The 16854-nt window shown below is 39.2% G+C and overlaps 1 protein-coding gene across 1 annotated transcript; it reads left to right on the forward strand.

The window, feature by feature from the left end:
• The first annotated feature begins 642 nt into the window (after window positions 1-642).
• On the forward strand, window positions 643-14836 carry LOC136825336 (phosphatidylinositol transfer protein alpha isoform-like). The gene is made up of 9 exons (XM_067081546.1): window positions 643-1117; window positions 3866-3896; window positions 4188-4351; window positions 5060-5159; window positions 6657-6731; window positions 7222-7389; window positions 11583-11704; window positions 13531-13621; window positions 14137-14836. The coding sequence occupies exons 1-9, from the start codon at window positions 1101-1103 to the stop codon at window positions 14173-14175; spliced, it is 807 nt and encodes a 268-aa protein (XP_066937647.1). The 5' UTR covers window positions 643-1100; the 3' UTR covers window positions 14176-14836.
• The last annotated feature ends 2018 nt before the right edge of the window (window positions 14837-16854 follow it).

Genomic DNA, 16854 nt, shown 5'->3' on the forward strand with positions numbered 1-16854 from the left:
AGTATAAAAGAAGGAAGTGGCCCAGTCGAGTGTACCTGTCAAGTGTGATTTGTATCAAAGCGGAATAAATGGTTTGGGGGGGAAAAAAAAGCGCCCAGGAACTTCACAATCTCCGGATACAGCGAGTCAGAGGGCTTTAGGGTTGGAGCATAAGTCATTGGTATAAATAATTGTTCGCACATCACTCGGTCTATTTTGTAATACACACACACACACACAAATCATTCAAGTTTTTACAGCGTTCTGAAGAACGGCGTGTTCGCCATGATGCCCAAGAACGACACCCATGTACGTAGATGTTTATAACATTCTTTAGGCACGTTTCACCTACTTAGATCACATTCTTGTCCTCGGTGCATCCACATTCCTCTGAAATTACACAGAGACAAGGCAAATCAGCTGTCCCATTAGCGCAGACATGCAGCTGAAAATAGTCGCGCAGGTAGCGCCTGGTAAAAGAAAAAAAAAAAAGGAAAATACACAAAGCTCATGACGTCATCCAGCCTCAGCGACATTGTCAATCAAGTTACAACCAGATCTATAATTAGCAGGAAAGCGTGCGTCATACCACAATAGCATGAATTAGCATATGATACAAAGTTTTTCTTGCGACCACGATACTAGATATTGTCGGAAATCTGCAGACAAGGTCACGACGAGTACGCGGGTCAGGTGGTGATCGAAACTCTCCGAACAAGTATTCCATTCACTACCCGTGCTGGCGTATCTTTGCTTCTGATCTTTGTGGCCTGTAACAAGATAAGCAACAACACACCAGATAACGAATACAGTCGGTTCCTCATTCTTAAAATTCACAGATAAGACCAGGAAATTAAGGAAGAAACCCCAAGGTGAAGCCAGGACCGAAACAGAAGCTGACTTGGCCGGAGATGAAAAAAGAACAAAAAATTCCTTTAATGGTTAGAAAGGGAAAGTAGACCGCGGGAATAAACACAATAAACAAATTCCACCACGTAACCAACGTAATAGCAAGGATATGAGATAAGATTAGATAATTCTTGGCTCTTGTGTGACGGCAGGCGCGGGCTGAAACGAATTAGTCTGAGCGATCTGCTCGCACAGAACACAGACCGTTCAGGATGATTATCAAGGAGTAGTGAGTCTCATAAGTGTTCCCGTTTCCTTCGTTTTGAATTTTTTTATTCAGTGAGGATGTTGGCTGTGCGTCAGTGTTGAAGGAACGTTCGCCCGTCTTTTAAAATCTGTTCTAAAAACGAAATTTCAGGTGTCCTGAAACTTAAACAATCTGGGTGAAAGGTTTGCCTTTGCGAGATTTTACTTGAAAGTGCGTGCGGCAAACTGGTTGTGATTTCAACTAGTTTACTTTCATTGCATTCAGTTTCCCTTTTGTTTTTGTTTTTTTAATTTTGCCAACTTTAGACGATGAAAATGGATCAGTTTCCTCTTCTGTTTATTGTTTGTGCTAACTGTGGAAAGTATCGAAGTCATTATGAAGTGCAAAATTCTCTGACGTTTTTCTCAAAACCCCAGACCTTGAGATCCGCCTTAATGAAGCGTCTCTCAACGAAGGCGAACAACTTGCAGAAGGTGTAGCTAGATCTCCCGCTTCCAGGGAGTGATAAGATCAAGTATGATGTAGTGCATGACGTCGATATAATAGGTGATTTCTTATCTCATGGAAGATCTTGCAAGTAACGTCCCAACAAAGTTGTGGCGTGATGACCTCATGGTAAAGGAATTCCCACGGGTGACATTCAGTAATGGTTCGCGAAAATTTATTTTCTAACTAAGCTCTATAATAACGTGGTGTATTTAAAAGAACAGAATTAAATACATACAGGAAATATATAGTTTTTGCAACGCAGTGTGAACACAAACTTCAAATGTGTTTTGTGTACTCCGAGTGTTCGATAAGAAACCGGTAATAACAAGGACTTGTTCAGTGCAAATTAACGTCTATCAGGCTTGGTTTACCCTTCAACTCACGTGCCATTTATAAATAGATATAATCCTAATGTGCTCCTCGAAGTTTAGTCAGTGCAAGAAGTACATGTGCAGCAGGAAGTTAATGTTTTGGAAAAACGAAAGCTTTTTTAAATATAGGTTATAGGCCTATTATGTAGCCAGTTTCCCAGTTGACTTATGTGTATTAGTTTACACCTATTTTTAATGCGATTGTTTCTAAATTAGGTTTTACACTGAGTTTGTGTGTACGACAGGAATTTAATTATTTATTTATTCTGAAAAGCCATTCCATTATAATATCAGAGCGCAGTCATCCCTGTGACGTTTACCAGAAAGCAAGCGGCTGGGTCGTGAAAAGACCACTTTTCCCCGAAAGCCCAAGACAAAAGAGTCACGTAGTCACGACTCGATATCACTCGAAGGTTCTCAACCCCACCTCGAGGACAAACCGCATTTCATGCTCTTAGAATTGGCACTTGAGAGGCCCAGAGGAATGATTGCACACAGGTGTTATAAAGGATCAACTCGTGGCTGGAGTTAAAGCGGAGTTTGTTGTCATTTTTTTAACCTTGGGAGTTGCCACAAGGTGGGCTGGGTATGTGGATACATCCCCTAAAAAATATAATGGAAGAATAGGAGCGATTGATTTACGCATATCATAATAGTAAAGGATTGTAAAAGATACAGTACAGTCTACAGTTCACAAAAATGCTATAGTACATATTCTGTGATTCAAGGCCAGTGACTATTAGTAATTTAGGCTACTAAAAAAAATTCTTAATGACAAAATTATCTCCGGGGGCAAATTTGTACCTAATAAGCATTCTGTCCTTATAGCCCTACTGAGGAATATGGAAAATTCCTAGACACACGAATGAAGTGTGGATTATAGACCAACCCGTTTCATACTGATCTGTTCCTAGAAAGATGGCCGTTTTGAGTGAGCAGACAGCGCCTTAGGAGAGGAGGACACTCTATCAATTTAGGGAACAGAATTGCCACAGGGCCATGAACTGCTGTAGATGTTGTTGTTAGATTAAACAAATCAAGTTGAACGAGTCTTGCTCGTACGAACAGTCCTTAAGTGTCAAACCGTGAGATGACGTCATCCATTGCACAATACGAACTGCCTAGGATCGAGGAGCTAAAAGATAAGTCTATTGATATGATTAAGACTGAATGTCATGCAATGATCTCTTACACATCATCGTATGAGACGTGTTTTAGTTTTAGCTGCACCGACATGAGAATTTTAAGGACACTCCATGAAATTTGAGGGGTTTCTGCCCGTCCCATTCCAGACCTTTCCCTGGAAAAGTGCGCAGTCATCGTACCACCTCTCTGGGATTGATTTTTATGTTAATCGGCGTTGCAAGGCATAAGGTCATCGACGCCAGCTTTCCTTAAGAATGCTTATGGGTGTGTGTGGATGTGTGTGATGGTAGGTGTTTGGGAAGACGGAAAATGGTCCAACATGTTTATAACCCTCTCACACTGACAAACATGCTCACAAACATCGTGTTGGCCAACATGCTATAGACCGTGTGAAACCCCCCTTTTTAGGCTTATAGTCTGTTGACGCTGTCCGTAACGTTTTCAGCTGATCTAAATCCCTTAACCTCAGTTATTTAGACCGATAACGACTGTCTTTCGATTATGAAACTCTCAGAGGATAACTTATCGAGTTATAGCACTGAACTTCTCGACATAATGATGTTAACCTTATGAGCTGTTTGTTAAATGCGCTAGTAATCTTCATGAGGTGATAAGTTAATTTAACCGGATGTTGATTACGTAGAATTTCGCCTACCGTGCGGCACGATAAGGGTATTAATTACATGGGATGAACATTCCTTATCTGCACAGTATTTTAATGATGTAGCTGAAGGAATTATTTATCGCTATTTTATATTTTCAGTCGAATCAGCCTGCCCTTGACGCTTGAGGAGGTAAGACAGAATATAATATATATATATATATATATATATATATATATATATATATATATATATATATATATATATATATAGATAGATCATCAATGATAAAGTACATCATGATTTACAATATCTTGCTTTCAATACAGTAGCATTTTTAACTGTAATGACTTTCATTGAGTTATTTTGCTCCATGTTGCTGAGACATTGTAGGTTGTAAGCTCATGACGAAACGGGGTATTTCAAGCACTGAAAACAGTCTCTTAACAATTAAGAACAGTCGCCTGGTTTTTAACTCCCCAGTATCACTTCGCTCAACTATACGGCGTGGCCGAAGTCAGCAAACACGAGACGGGCGGGGGCGAGGGTGTAGAGGTCCTCAAAAATGAACCATTCGCTGACGAATCGCTCCTCGAGGGGCAGTTCACCAGCGGCCAGTACACTTACAAAGTCTACCACCTCAAAAAGTAAGTCTCTCTGCTCTTTCAAGATTTGATTCAGCTTGACTCAACAGTTCCTTAGACGATTTGAAAAGCATTGTTTTTTGTTTGCTTTTTTTTTTTTTTTAGCCAGTTCAGAATGAATTGTCTTAGGTGATTATTCTTCCAAAATATTTTTGAACTTGAGACATTTTCAAGGTCACAGGTCAAATTCGAGGTCGACAATTTACTTTTCTCTCTGATTTTGATGAAACTTATTAGGCCTATAATTAGTTCCTTTTTTATTCCGACCTGTGCTTTTCCAAAGTAACTTAACAGTTTAAAGGCAAAATTTTTTTATTTTTAAAATTTCTAGTACAATTACCTTAAGTAATGCCAGTGTTCAATGTTAGTATCTTCAGCGATGAGTTATGTAATATATTACAAACACATCCATATGATTTTTATATCTTAAATATCTGATAAATTAAAATGACAACCAATTGTCAATAATAATGATAAGATTGCGCCAACCATGAATTATGTAATATGTTACAAACACATCCATATGATTTTTATATCTTAAAAATATCTGATAAATTAAAATGACAACCAATTGTCAATAACAATGATAAGATTACGCCAAAACAACAAATAGCAGAATATTGACACGAACTTCATTCCGCCAAATTGATCTGAATCGGACATTTTGAACAGAGCATAAATAAAACATGATCCCGGATTCCTCCTTTCCAGGAAGGTGCCAACCTTCGTACGCTTATTGGCTCCAGAGGGGGCGCTGGAATTTCACGAGGAGTCCTGGAATGCCTACCCTTATTCCAAAACGGTTTACTACGTGAGTTGTCTTCACTCTTCCAGTTGCGGCTGTGTGGCTGAAGCTGTTTCTTGTAATTGTTAGGGTTTTGTCTGTTTTTGAGTTCACGACACGCCACAGACAGCTAGAGACACACAGACGTGCATATATATATATATATATATATATATATATATATATATATATATATATATATATATATATATATATAATATATATATATATATATATATATATAAATTTGTGTATACATATATGTATACATATTATATATGTATATATATATATTCATATAGTTAAGTACGCATAATACTCTTGCAACTAAATCTGCCCATATTTAGGTTTTCACTAGTTATTAAATATACTCGATGTTTTTACTGAATGTGTTCACCTGGTGGCTTGAGAAACTCATCTGATAACCCTTTGCATCAGACCCTAAGGCCTGTTGAAAGTTCCAATAACAAAAAATTAAAATTTTGATTTTGACAGGTCAGTATTTATGACTCACAATCTTTCAGCCTAAAACAAAATTGCCGATCAGAGCCATGAAGTTCCATTTCCACATACCAAGCAGGGAGTTGGGAAATTGTGCAAAAATGAATGATTGATGAAATGAATTGACATCAGATTAAATTTTATCGGTTCTGCGGTGCGTTATTGAGCTGAATGACTGCGTGGGTATAATCTGCCCAGTTCTAATACTCGATGTTGCGCTTATATATATATATATATATATATATATATATATATATATATATATATATATATATATATATATATATATATATATATATATATATATATATATGGTGGGTAAAACCTTTAGTCCCTAATGTATGATGTATTCATTGCGTGGATGAAAATGAATAACTTTGGAAGTAATGTTAGATTTTATGCTTTGTAATAGTGTTTGAATGAATACTTTTGGGCAATAAGATGGAATTGTGGGCCTAATGAGTGTGTGTGTGTGTGGGAACAAACCCTCGCTGTCATATTGTGGGATATTGTACTTAAATGATTATTGTGTTGGAATGAATTTTTTTTTCGGTCGAAATGTGGGAAACTGCACTTAATGATAATATGGCAGTTATGCATATTAGGTCCCAATAATAATAATAATAATAATAATAATAATAATAATAATAATAATAATAATAATAATAATAATAATTTTTTATTATTATTATTATTATTATTATTAATTATTATTATTATTATTAGTATTATTTCAGTAGACGAAACCTATTCACACGGAACAAGCACACCAAAGGGGTCACTGACTTGAAATTCATGTTTCCAAAGAATGTTGGTTCCAACCTCCCACTGCAGCAGACCCCCCAACACTGCAGCAGTAACTGATCACGATACAGAGCCAGAGATTTTTCATCGCCCGGGGCGAGACGCGAACCACCCCCCCAGCGACACCTGAGTGGCATGCCACGACACTAACCACTAAACCAACAGAAAAATTAATCCTCTCGTGCATTCACTTTGTCCTCTTTTCCTCTCGACTTCCAGAATCCTTTCATGAAGGAAAGCTTCACCCTTGCGATAGAGAGCCTTCACACCGCTGACAGAGGGACCCAAGAGAATGTGAGTAAGGAAAGTCTGTCTTTTCAGATTTCTGTACAAGAAAACTCTTGAGATGGCTATTTGTCTGTCCGTCCGCAGTCTTTTCTGTCCGCCCTCAGATCTTAAAAACTCCTGAGGCTAGAGGGCTGCGAATTGGTCTGTTGATCATCCACCCTCCAGTCATCAGACATACCAAATTGCAGCCCTCTAGCCTCAGTAGTTTTTAAGATCTGAGGGCGGACGGACAAAGCCATCACAACAGTCTTCTCTTACAGAAAACTAAAAACGATTTAACCCTAGAAAATAAGAGATACAGATTCATAAAAAAAATGGCATATAATGAAACCTTGTAACACTGGCAAAGAGAATAACGTAGAACGGGGTCAGTTCTTCACTTTCCTAATCTCTGAGATTCGTGAGGCGATAAGAGGAGCTCCCCTCCCTCGAGGAGAACAGCGCCTCGTATCTTCAGCCAGAGTTTTCACCTCACGACTCTCGCCGTCTCTTCCAGGTCCATAAACTGCCGTTAGACAAGTGGAAGTCGGTGGAGGTGGTCCCGATAGACATCGTCAACGACCCCCTCAGTCCATCCGACTACAAGCCGGAGGAGGATCCGTCGAAATTCAGGTCGGAAAAGACGGGACGTGGGCCGCTGACGGGACCCAAATGGTGGGAAGAGGTAAGGAGATTCGAGAAGAAGGATGAGGGTATATTTTCAATCTTAATTAAATATTTTATTATTTTTATCATCAATGGTAGTAGTAGTAGTAGTAGTAGTAGTAGTAGTAGTAGAAGAATAGATTAATTTAAAGAAGTTATTATGATATAGTTATCATTAGTCACATTGCTATAGTCTCACAAAGCTCAGTTCTTCGTTGGACGAGTGGCTTCCGTTCTCAGCTAGCACTATGTTGGCAGCGGGTTCGAATCTCCGATCGGCCGGTGAAGAATAAGAGGAATTTATTTCTGGTGATAGAAATTCACTTCTCGCTATAATGTGGTTCGGATTCCACAATAAGCTGTAGGTCCCGTTGCTAGGTAACCAGTTGGTTCTTAGGCACGTAAAATAAATCTAAATCCTTCGGGCCAGCCCTCTCTAGGAGAGCTGTTAATCAGCTCAGTGGTCTGGTGAAACTAAGATATACTTAACTTTTAATTCGCAAAGCTCGTTCGAAGGACATAACCTTAAAAAAAAAAGAGGTGAAAACTGAGGTAAGTTAGAGGAGCTGGACAGCCAAGTGGGAAGAGTAAATGGAATGGATGAAAGATTAACTGACAAGAAAGCAGTGCAGCTTGGGCTACGATGGGACGCTGCAAGGAGCGTTTAATGCCACTTACAGTGTGCCCCCATAGGGAGCACTGTGAGTGATACATTCCTGTGAGCTGTGAACCTCCTGTTCTGGGAAAAAAAAATTCTGCTTTGGTGGTACATTTCAAAAGAAAAGCAAAAAAAAAAAAGAAGCATAAAGACAGAGGCACCAATATGCAGTAAACGTGCCTCGCTGTCCAACTTCTCAGTTCCAGAGGTCCTTGATCCCTCCTCACACCTCTGGACTGTGGAACAGTCTCCCAGGGAATGTCGTGCGGTTGGAACTTCTTCAGAAGTTCAAGCGAAGAGGCAATGCATTGCTTTCCTTGTTCTATCTTCCTTGCATTTTAAGACATTTTTATCTATTTATTAATTTATTTTTGGTTCTTGTTTAATAAGTGGTATTTCTTCTTTCTGTATTTCACTTTACTTCCTCTTACTGCTTCCTAACGGACACCTTAATATTCTTTGGAAGCTTGAATTTCAAGTCAGTGGCCCCTTTCGTGGGCTAGTTCCATATGAATTGGCTTCATCTACCAAATAATAATAATAACAAAGTAATAGGGTAGGTTTAGCGTTCAGAGCTGGCCTCTGATTGGCTGATTATGACTGGAAAATAGGGTCGGTTTTGTGGGAGCCCATGAAAAATAGGGTCCGTTTTAGTGTTCAGAATGCCGGCCTCTGATCGGCTGATAATAATAATGAGAAATATCTCTCTCTCTCTACACACACACACACACACACACACACACAAACATACATATACAGTATATACATGTGTCTGCACGTGTCTGTGCATGCTATGCCTGTGCACAGGAACAGACTGATTTTATAGGTAAAGATCAAGACACGGCTGTTGGAATTCGTGATAATACTCACTCATTCGCTTCAATGATGAGACTCACGCACACAGACTTTAGTCTCCGTCTGTTTATTATCTAGGTTCTTCGACTCAGAGTGTTAGCATTCCTTTCCTCTTCATTCCCCGCCCCCTTTCGTCCCTTTTACTGTACCTCCTTCCATATTCTCTTTCTTCCGTCTTACTTTCCTCAACCCTCTCCTAACAATTGATTCATGGTGCAACTGCTTTGAGGTTTTCCTCCTGTTACACCTTTCAGACCTTTTACTGTCAATTCTACGTTTCTGCGCTGAATGACCTCATAGGTCCCAGTGCTTGTCTTTGGCCTAAATTCAATATTCAGTTCAATTCAATTCATTTCCCCTACCTCCCAGCCCCACCCGGGGCGGACAAACAGGTTTGCAGGAGGAGGGTGAATGTGTCATGTCTCCCCTGCCCTCTCGAACCCCTACCTACCTTGCCACAGCCGGAGCGGACAAACAGGTTTGCAGGAGGAGGGTGGATGTGTCATGTCTCCCCTGCCCTCTCGAACCCCTACCTACCTTGCCACAGCCGGAGCGGACAAACAGGTTTGCAGGAGGAGGGTGGATGTGTCATGTCTCCCCTACTCTCTCGATCCCTTACCTATCCCGTCCCCACCCGGGGCGGACAAACAAGAAAGATGCACTCTGATTTTATTATTATAGATTATCATTACAAAGTAAGCTGCAGTATCTACACAGATCGGAAAAAACACCTGCTACACCCACGACTATAATATCATCTGCCATTAAAGCTGTTGTAACTGTTGTTACAGTCAGCCAAGGTCAAACTCCATCCTAGAGAGAATGAAAAGACAGAAGTAATTCATTTTATACAACTGCCGGAGACCAACGGTGAATCTTTTATCCTATAAAGTTGTTCCAGGACACTTGAGACACTTACGAGATTCTTGTAGGGTTCTAATGAACGTTTACTTTTTAAGTGAGAGCTGAAAATGACAACGATGTAAAATTAGAGAAGTCGGACAGCTAGGTAGAGAGAGAGAGAGAGAGATAAAACGTTCAAGATATTAAGCCCTTCCGCTGATCGCTCGGCGCCATGTTTCAGGTCGCGTATCTAGAACTCATTTCCTTCCCCCATTTTACCCTTTCAAAAGACCGATGAACGGAAGTATCTCGCGACTCGTTCCCGTTATTAAACGCAGGAGGAAAATACGTGTCTGTCACGTTCACTTAGTCTGATATGGAAGAGGAGGCATAAATTGGTTTTTGGGGGAGGGGGGGAATGTCACCCCAACCCACCCACCCCACCGTAGGGAATCACAGCAGTCTCGTAATGAGGAAGGCATCATGGGACAAGAAGTACGGCAGTGAAGAAAAAAAATGTGACGCTTGAATCAATTAGAGAGAGAAAACCGCTGACGTAAGAGCTCTCTCTCTCCCTCTCTCTCTCTCTTGCTCGCTCGGGCGGTTGGAGGACGATTTTCTTGTATACAGTAGTCTCCTTAACTTTTCCCGCCTTTTATTTTATGCGTTAACGTCTGGTATGGTGCTGTTACTTCTCAGTTTATTACTTCTTAATATTCTAATAACTCGCCTACTTCTCCCCCACTCTCTCTCTCTCTCTCTGAGCGAGCAGATACGTTTCGCAAAGCCGGAGCATCTCATTCTTTCTCCCCAGGCCAGGATCGATCGACTGGCAGAATCATGAGGTTTTTGGCTTCTGGGTTCCGTTCTCAAAATTCCTTCCGTCGGTTCGAGGAGGAAGAAGAAGAAGAAGAAGAAGAAGAAGAAGAAGAAGAAGACGAGGTAACAGCATCATCGGTAACAATAACAGCGACGCCCACTCCGCGTGCCCACGCCTCGATGCATTCAGATTTTAACCTTCTGGATAATGCAGCTGCATCCAGAAAGTTGTCGTTTTTATTCAGCTTTGACGATTATCAAAGTCATTTTGGGCAAGCGAGGTCGTGAGCACTGTGAGTGACACCCCGATAAGCGGAGTGAAAGAAGCTCATTGGCAACTTTATCGTTCCGTGTTGCAGTTGAGAACTGGCGAGAATATCTTCTTCTTGAATGGAAGTGGTTTCAATGAGGGCTGATTAATGCTTATCAAAATGCAATTCGGGCTAATCAGAAATAATTGATTCCGTCATGTGTCGGTGAGTGGATGACTGGAGCAGTTGTAAAGATTTGGAGAGAGAGAGAGAGAGAGAGAGAGAGAGAGAGAGAGAGAGAGAGAGAGAGAGAGAGAGAGAGAGAGAGTGTTGGGGGGATGGGCGAAGGGAGACATCCAATATAAAATTCGCTACGGTGAATTCGTCAGCTCCTCTGTAAACGTCTTTTCTTGTCCTTAACTAAACCATGATTCTTCTTTCCCTTCTTCTGGTGGACCGACTGCGGGCCGATGTACGAATCTCCAAAATAAAAACTAGAAGAGAAGCTAAATAAAGAACGTTCCTTATTTGCAGAGTGCTAATGGTAGCGGGAATCCATGTACACGAAGATTTTGTATATTATTTTATAAAAAAAAACTCCGCGAACATGAACCGCTCTCCCACGCACTGCGCCCCGAGAGCTCGTTGGCTGATCGAACGTCAATAACAACTTTCCATCGGCGTATCGGACCCGATTGCAATATATGCACAAAGATTTATTCATACATCCTCCCATTCGTGCACAGACCTCATTTTATGACGCTTCTTCCGTATCTTCTCCCGCAGTGCCAGCCAGTCATGACTTGCTACAAACTGGTGACCTGCGAGTTCAAGTGGTTTGGCGTCCAGTCCAAGGTCGAGAGAAGTATCCACGATTTTGAAAAGCGAATATTCACCATTTTCCACAGGTAAGTTAAGCGGCTGATCGTCGAATGAATTCAGAGTATGTTGAACCGAATAGACGGAATTCTTTGGACCTTGCAATCCATTGTTGCCAATTAGACGTTATTGCCTGAATCATTATGTAAATAATTTAACGAATATTCAGCTGTACAGACTGACTTCTTTTAGTGAGTTATTATGATCGTTGAATTCAAATTATGTCCTATCTATTTCATGCGTGTTGAGATTCACTCCGTCCTCTGAAATGACCGAAGAGTTTGCACTTATCCCAGCTGGATATAATTCTAGTAATGGATTCCCATTTCTAACTTGGCTTCAGATATTGTTATCCAGTTTTATTTGATCTCCTTATTGCATTTCCACATTTTAAAATATTATTCCCATGTTATAAGGGGCTATTGGCCAGTGAATATACTTTTGGCATGCAAAAATTGGTCTTCATTTGTTTGACTGCTGTTTAAACTAGTTTCTTTGTTATTGTGAAATGATAACTATTAGTGGTCCCAGACACCTGTCAGTGGTCCGAGACCCACCTGTCTCACGAACCGTAAAATCGATTAGGCTTGATCAATAATTCCGGGAAACACACTGAGGGACAACAGGCGTAAATGTCTTGCATACAATATTCACCGTAAAGCATAAATGCCGAAGTTGTCCTTTCGTGCAAATAATATTGACAAAAGGCTGATTTCAGATATCAGAAAAAAATACAAAGCATGATTCACTGTACTGATTATATCGACATCGTTAACCAAATACAAAAATACAATAACTGAACGTTATTCTCGTACGCTGCTGAATATATATTAGAAAGTGGGTCTATACAGTCAAGAGGTTAGAATAACTAGGGAAAATGTCCTTCCCGTGCAAGCAGGGATCGTACCGCTTGATTCGGTATATACTCTACAGGCAGATAGCTAAATCAGGCATTTCGCGAACTGCTTGAAATTTCAGGCAGATAGCGAAATGCACTTAGGGACATTTGATCCCCCAGGGGCTAGTACTAAACACGGAGAAACACATTTGACCCCCAGGGGCTAGTACTGAACACGGAGAAATACATTTGATCCCCCCCAGTGCTAGTATTAAACACACAAAACAGCGACTCACCTACACCGTTTCGCTATGTTTAGTACTAGCCCCTGGGAGGTCAAATGTATTTCTCCATGTTCAGTGCTAGCCCGTGGGATATCAAATATCCCTAAGTGCATTTCGCTATCTGCCTGAAATTTCAGGCAGCTCGTTTAATGCCTGATTTCGCTATCTGCCTGTAACATATAAACCACAGCGTCCCTCCGTCGCCAACCACATTGCATTCTGTCTTTTACTATTTATCCGCTCCCTTTCCGCCTCCTCTTATTTAGCACTGTTTTGTTTCATTGGTAATATATCTAAAAGCAAATCCTTCTGGCGAGCCTCATGGGTGTAGCAATGTGACTGAGTGGTGGTCTTCTTAGACTAATTGACAGTAATAGTAGGCCAACTTCTTAGGTACGCCTGTTAGACTCATACAGTTCCACATAACTACGGAACAACATTCTGTCCTTCAGTTAATGCGAGGTAAAAACAACTTTTGCTGAATAACAACGAAAAATCTATTTCATTTTCCACGACGTGGTTGATTGATTGCCTCTGTAAACTGCCACCCATTGCAACGCGCTCTCAGCTTCACGATTTCGTATTTTTGGATCGTATCCCCTCCGAAATCCTTTCGATAATCCGACTAGGCAATGGAATGAAAAAGTTCCCATTTTCCGCGTCGAGCTTCGAACGTGCGTTGGGAGAGAGGGAGAGGAATGCGTCGACCACTCACACGAACCTGTCTTTCCAGGCAGGTGTTCTGCTGGATGGATCAGTGGTACGGCTTAAGTCTAGACGATATACGGCAAATTGAAGATGACACGAAGGACGAACTCGATAAGGTAAGACCAAGACGAATGCGTATGCAAACGCTTAATAAGTCTGACAGAAAAAAAGAATATATACTCTGAATATATATTCAGTTTGCAAACGCTTAATAAGTCTGACAGAAAAAAAAAAGAATATATACTCTGAATATATATATTCAGTTTGCAAACGCTTAATAAGTCTGACAGAAAAATTAGAATATAGGTTCAGAATATATATTCATTTTGCAAACGCTTAATAAATCTGACAGAAAAGAAAGAATATATATTCAGAATATACAGTATATTCAGTTCACCGGTCATAGCATAGTTTCATGACTCGGTCTTCAAACTCTAAATTTCATCTGTTTAATATGATTGAATTTTTAAAGTATTTTTTGAATAGTCAACTGCTTTTCATCATCATTTTGCTCAGTATTTTACACCTCGCACACCAGTTTCTGTAACGTAAACTGCAATCGCAGACAGTCAGTTGTTTCTTTAATGAAAGGAGGGGGTTTAACCGATTTTTTTTTTTTTAAACTTTTCAGCAAATAAAACTCGGCGAGATCAGAGGTCACGTAGGATAGCTCATGCAAAGGCGCAGACAAAGTGCTCTCTCGGCATCTGCTCAAGAATCCTCAGATTCTTCTTCTTCTTCTTCTTCTCTCCCCTGACAGGTTCTCTCTCTCTCTCTCTCTCTCTCTCTGTCTCTCTCTCTGTCTCTCTCTCTCTCTCTCTCTCTCTCTCATCATGCTCACGAATAACCTTCGTTTCTGACCAAGAAGAGTCTTCATGCTGGGGTCGTTTAAAGCTTTCGCTTCGGAGAATTATATTGGTTAAGGAGAGGTAAAAAATGTATATTTTATATATAACACATTTTGAAACTGTGGGAAAACCAATTTTATGAATATTAACTTATATAAGTCGACTTTTTGTATGATTTTCTGCAAACGCGTTTTGCATTTTCCCTTCAATTTTTATTTTGTAAATGTTTTTGCTTTTGCATTATTTATAAATAAACTGTATATTACAAGATATTCTTGATGGTGTATATTATGACGTCATTTAGTGCATCAAGTTTCTATATTGTTGTCAAATACCGTTATCTTATTGTAATCATTTCCCTCGAAGGCTAAAGTGAAGTAAATAAAAAAAAATCCTGGTCTTCTTTTGGAAATGGAGCTGAAATTATACGTATTTTATACAGGTCATCTTTAAAGGCCTATTTGTAATAAAATGTTATCGGAATTTGATTTTTTTTCTTATCCAAGTATATTCGAATGTGTTGGTATTTTTACTCGGCCGTCACTCTAGGAATGTCATTATGATTAAGAGATTATTGATAAGATTACTGATAATGGTATGTCACTATAAGTAATTCAAAGTCGTGCACTCGTACATACTGTTAAAACTGGTGATTATATAAATAGTAGGCTTATTCGTACGCCAGAAAATCTCTAGTAATCTCTCTTTCTCTCTCCTTCCTTTACCAAACAAATAATTGACTAGTTCACACACATGAAAACAATTCTAATAAAATTTTGCCCTCTCTCTCAATACTTCCGTGTTGACTAGCAATTTCTCTTTGCAGTTATTCTCAGCAAACATATATAGGTCTAGGCCTAATTCCAATTTTGTCAGTCTTAACCAGTGAACATGGTTTATTTGCATTAGGAATCGAATGGAAGATATTACTTACTGTATAAGCCAGAATTATCCTTATTAACCCAGGGTTCATTCAGTTATGCAAAACGCTCTCTCTCTCTCTCTCTCTCTCTCTCTCTCTCTCTCTCTCTCTCTCTCTCTCTCTCTCTCTAAAATAACTGTCCCCTTCCTTTGCCCGGCAAATAATAGGCCCATTTCATGCACACTAAAACAATTTCAATAAAATGTTCGTGGCTCCCTATTTTAAACTTCACATAGGTCTAGGCATAATTTCAATCTTCTCACTCTTAACCAATCAAATATGGTTTACTCGCATGAGGAATCGCACGGAAGATATATTTATGCACTTTAATTGATATTCGTATAAGCCTATAGTTAATATATTTATCCAAACTTTTAAATAACGCACTCAAGTCCAAAAACCTCAAAATTTGTCATAAATTCTTGAGAGCTCCCGCCTGGCTGTTGCAGCGTGTGACGTCATGCGCGGGAGAGTCGAAAAATCGACTCAACCCGCCCATCGAAAATGACATTATTATATAGCTAATTTTGTAAATGTCATACTTGTAATATATATATTAAGTACATCACTGTACTCTAAATTTTCTTGTTTAAAATATTGCCTTCTGCAATAGCAAGATTGTTGGTTGTTGTCGTTACATGAAAAAAATTGCTGATATTTCTCAGATAACACATTTTATATTTTCCTTAATTCTTTTACTCTTGAGGGTGCGGGAATTGAGATAAGTCGTCAATACTTCATTTTAAAGATGACCCATTTTCAAAATTTATGCAATTGCCCATCGATATGAATTGCCACGCTCTCTCCAGGCAATTGGTAAGGTAGTAAAACTCAAGGTTCTTTAAATATACTCTGATATATATATATATATATATATATATATATATATATATATATATATATATATATATATATATATATATATATATATATATATATATATATATATATATATATATATATATATATATATATATATATATATATATTTGAAGGACCTTGGTAAAACCATGACTTGCCATTAATGCTGTCCCAGGAACACGAGTCCATGTCAGAACAATGCTAGCTTAATCTAAAGCAAAATAACAAGGGGTAAATATTTGGCCAAGCGAGAATGATGATATTGCGGGGAGTCATGTTTCTAATATCCTCCTAATACGTTCCCAGACTTTTTACGACTCTTAGCGTGGATGAAATGTTTTCCCAAAACAGGCACTTATTTCCAAAATCTAAATGCGCAGGTTTTCGGTGGAAACGAAGAGTGGGGACTCTAGGTTTTCATTTGAATGGGTTGGGGTAGGGTAGGGATATCGAGTTGGTTTAGTTCATTGCTTGTTCCGGTAATTTCATCAGTAAGTTTCACTTATTATAATGTTCAAATGTTTGTTTAACTTAACTTTCTTTACGATTCTAATTTTAGAATATGCATGTCGGTTTTCATTTGATTGGGTAGGGAAATCGAGTTGGTTTCGTTCATTGCTGGCACCGGTAACTTCATCAGCAGATTTCGCATATTATATTGCTTAAATTACTTTTTTTTATGATTATAATTATAAAATATTTTCTTTAATCAGCTGGT

This window comes from Macrobrachium rosenbergii, chromosome 37 (assembly GCF_040412425.1).
Source record: "Macrobrachium rosenbergii isolate ZJJX-2024 chromosome 37, ASM4041242v1, whole genome shotgun sequence".
Taxonomy (NCBI): Eukaryota; Metazoa; Arthropoda; class Malacostraca; order Decapoda; family Palaemonidae; genus Macrobrachium; species Macrobrachium rosenbergii.

What these genes read in the sequence shown, in the direction of transcription:
- LOC136825336 (XM_067081546.1), top strand. An exon ending in AAAGTCTACCACCTCAAAAA is followed by an intron (nt 4,352 to 5,059) that starts GTAAGTCTCTCT and finishes CCTCCTTTCCAG; the next exon opens with GAAGGTGCCAACCTTCGTAC. An exon ending in ATATTCACCATTTTCCACAG is followed by an intron (nt 11,705 to 13,530) that starts GTAAGTTAAGCG and finishes CTGTCTTTCCAG; the next exon opens with GCAGGTGTTCTGCTGGATGG.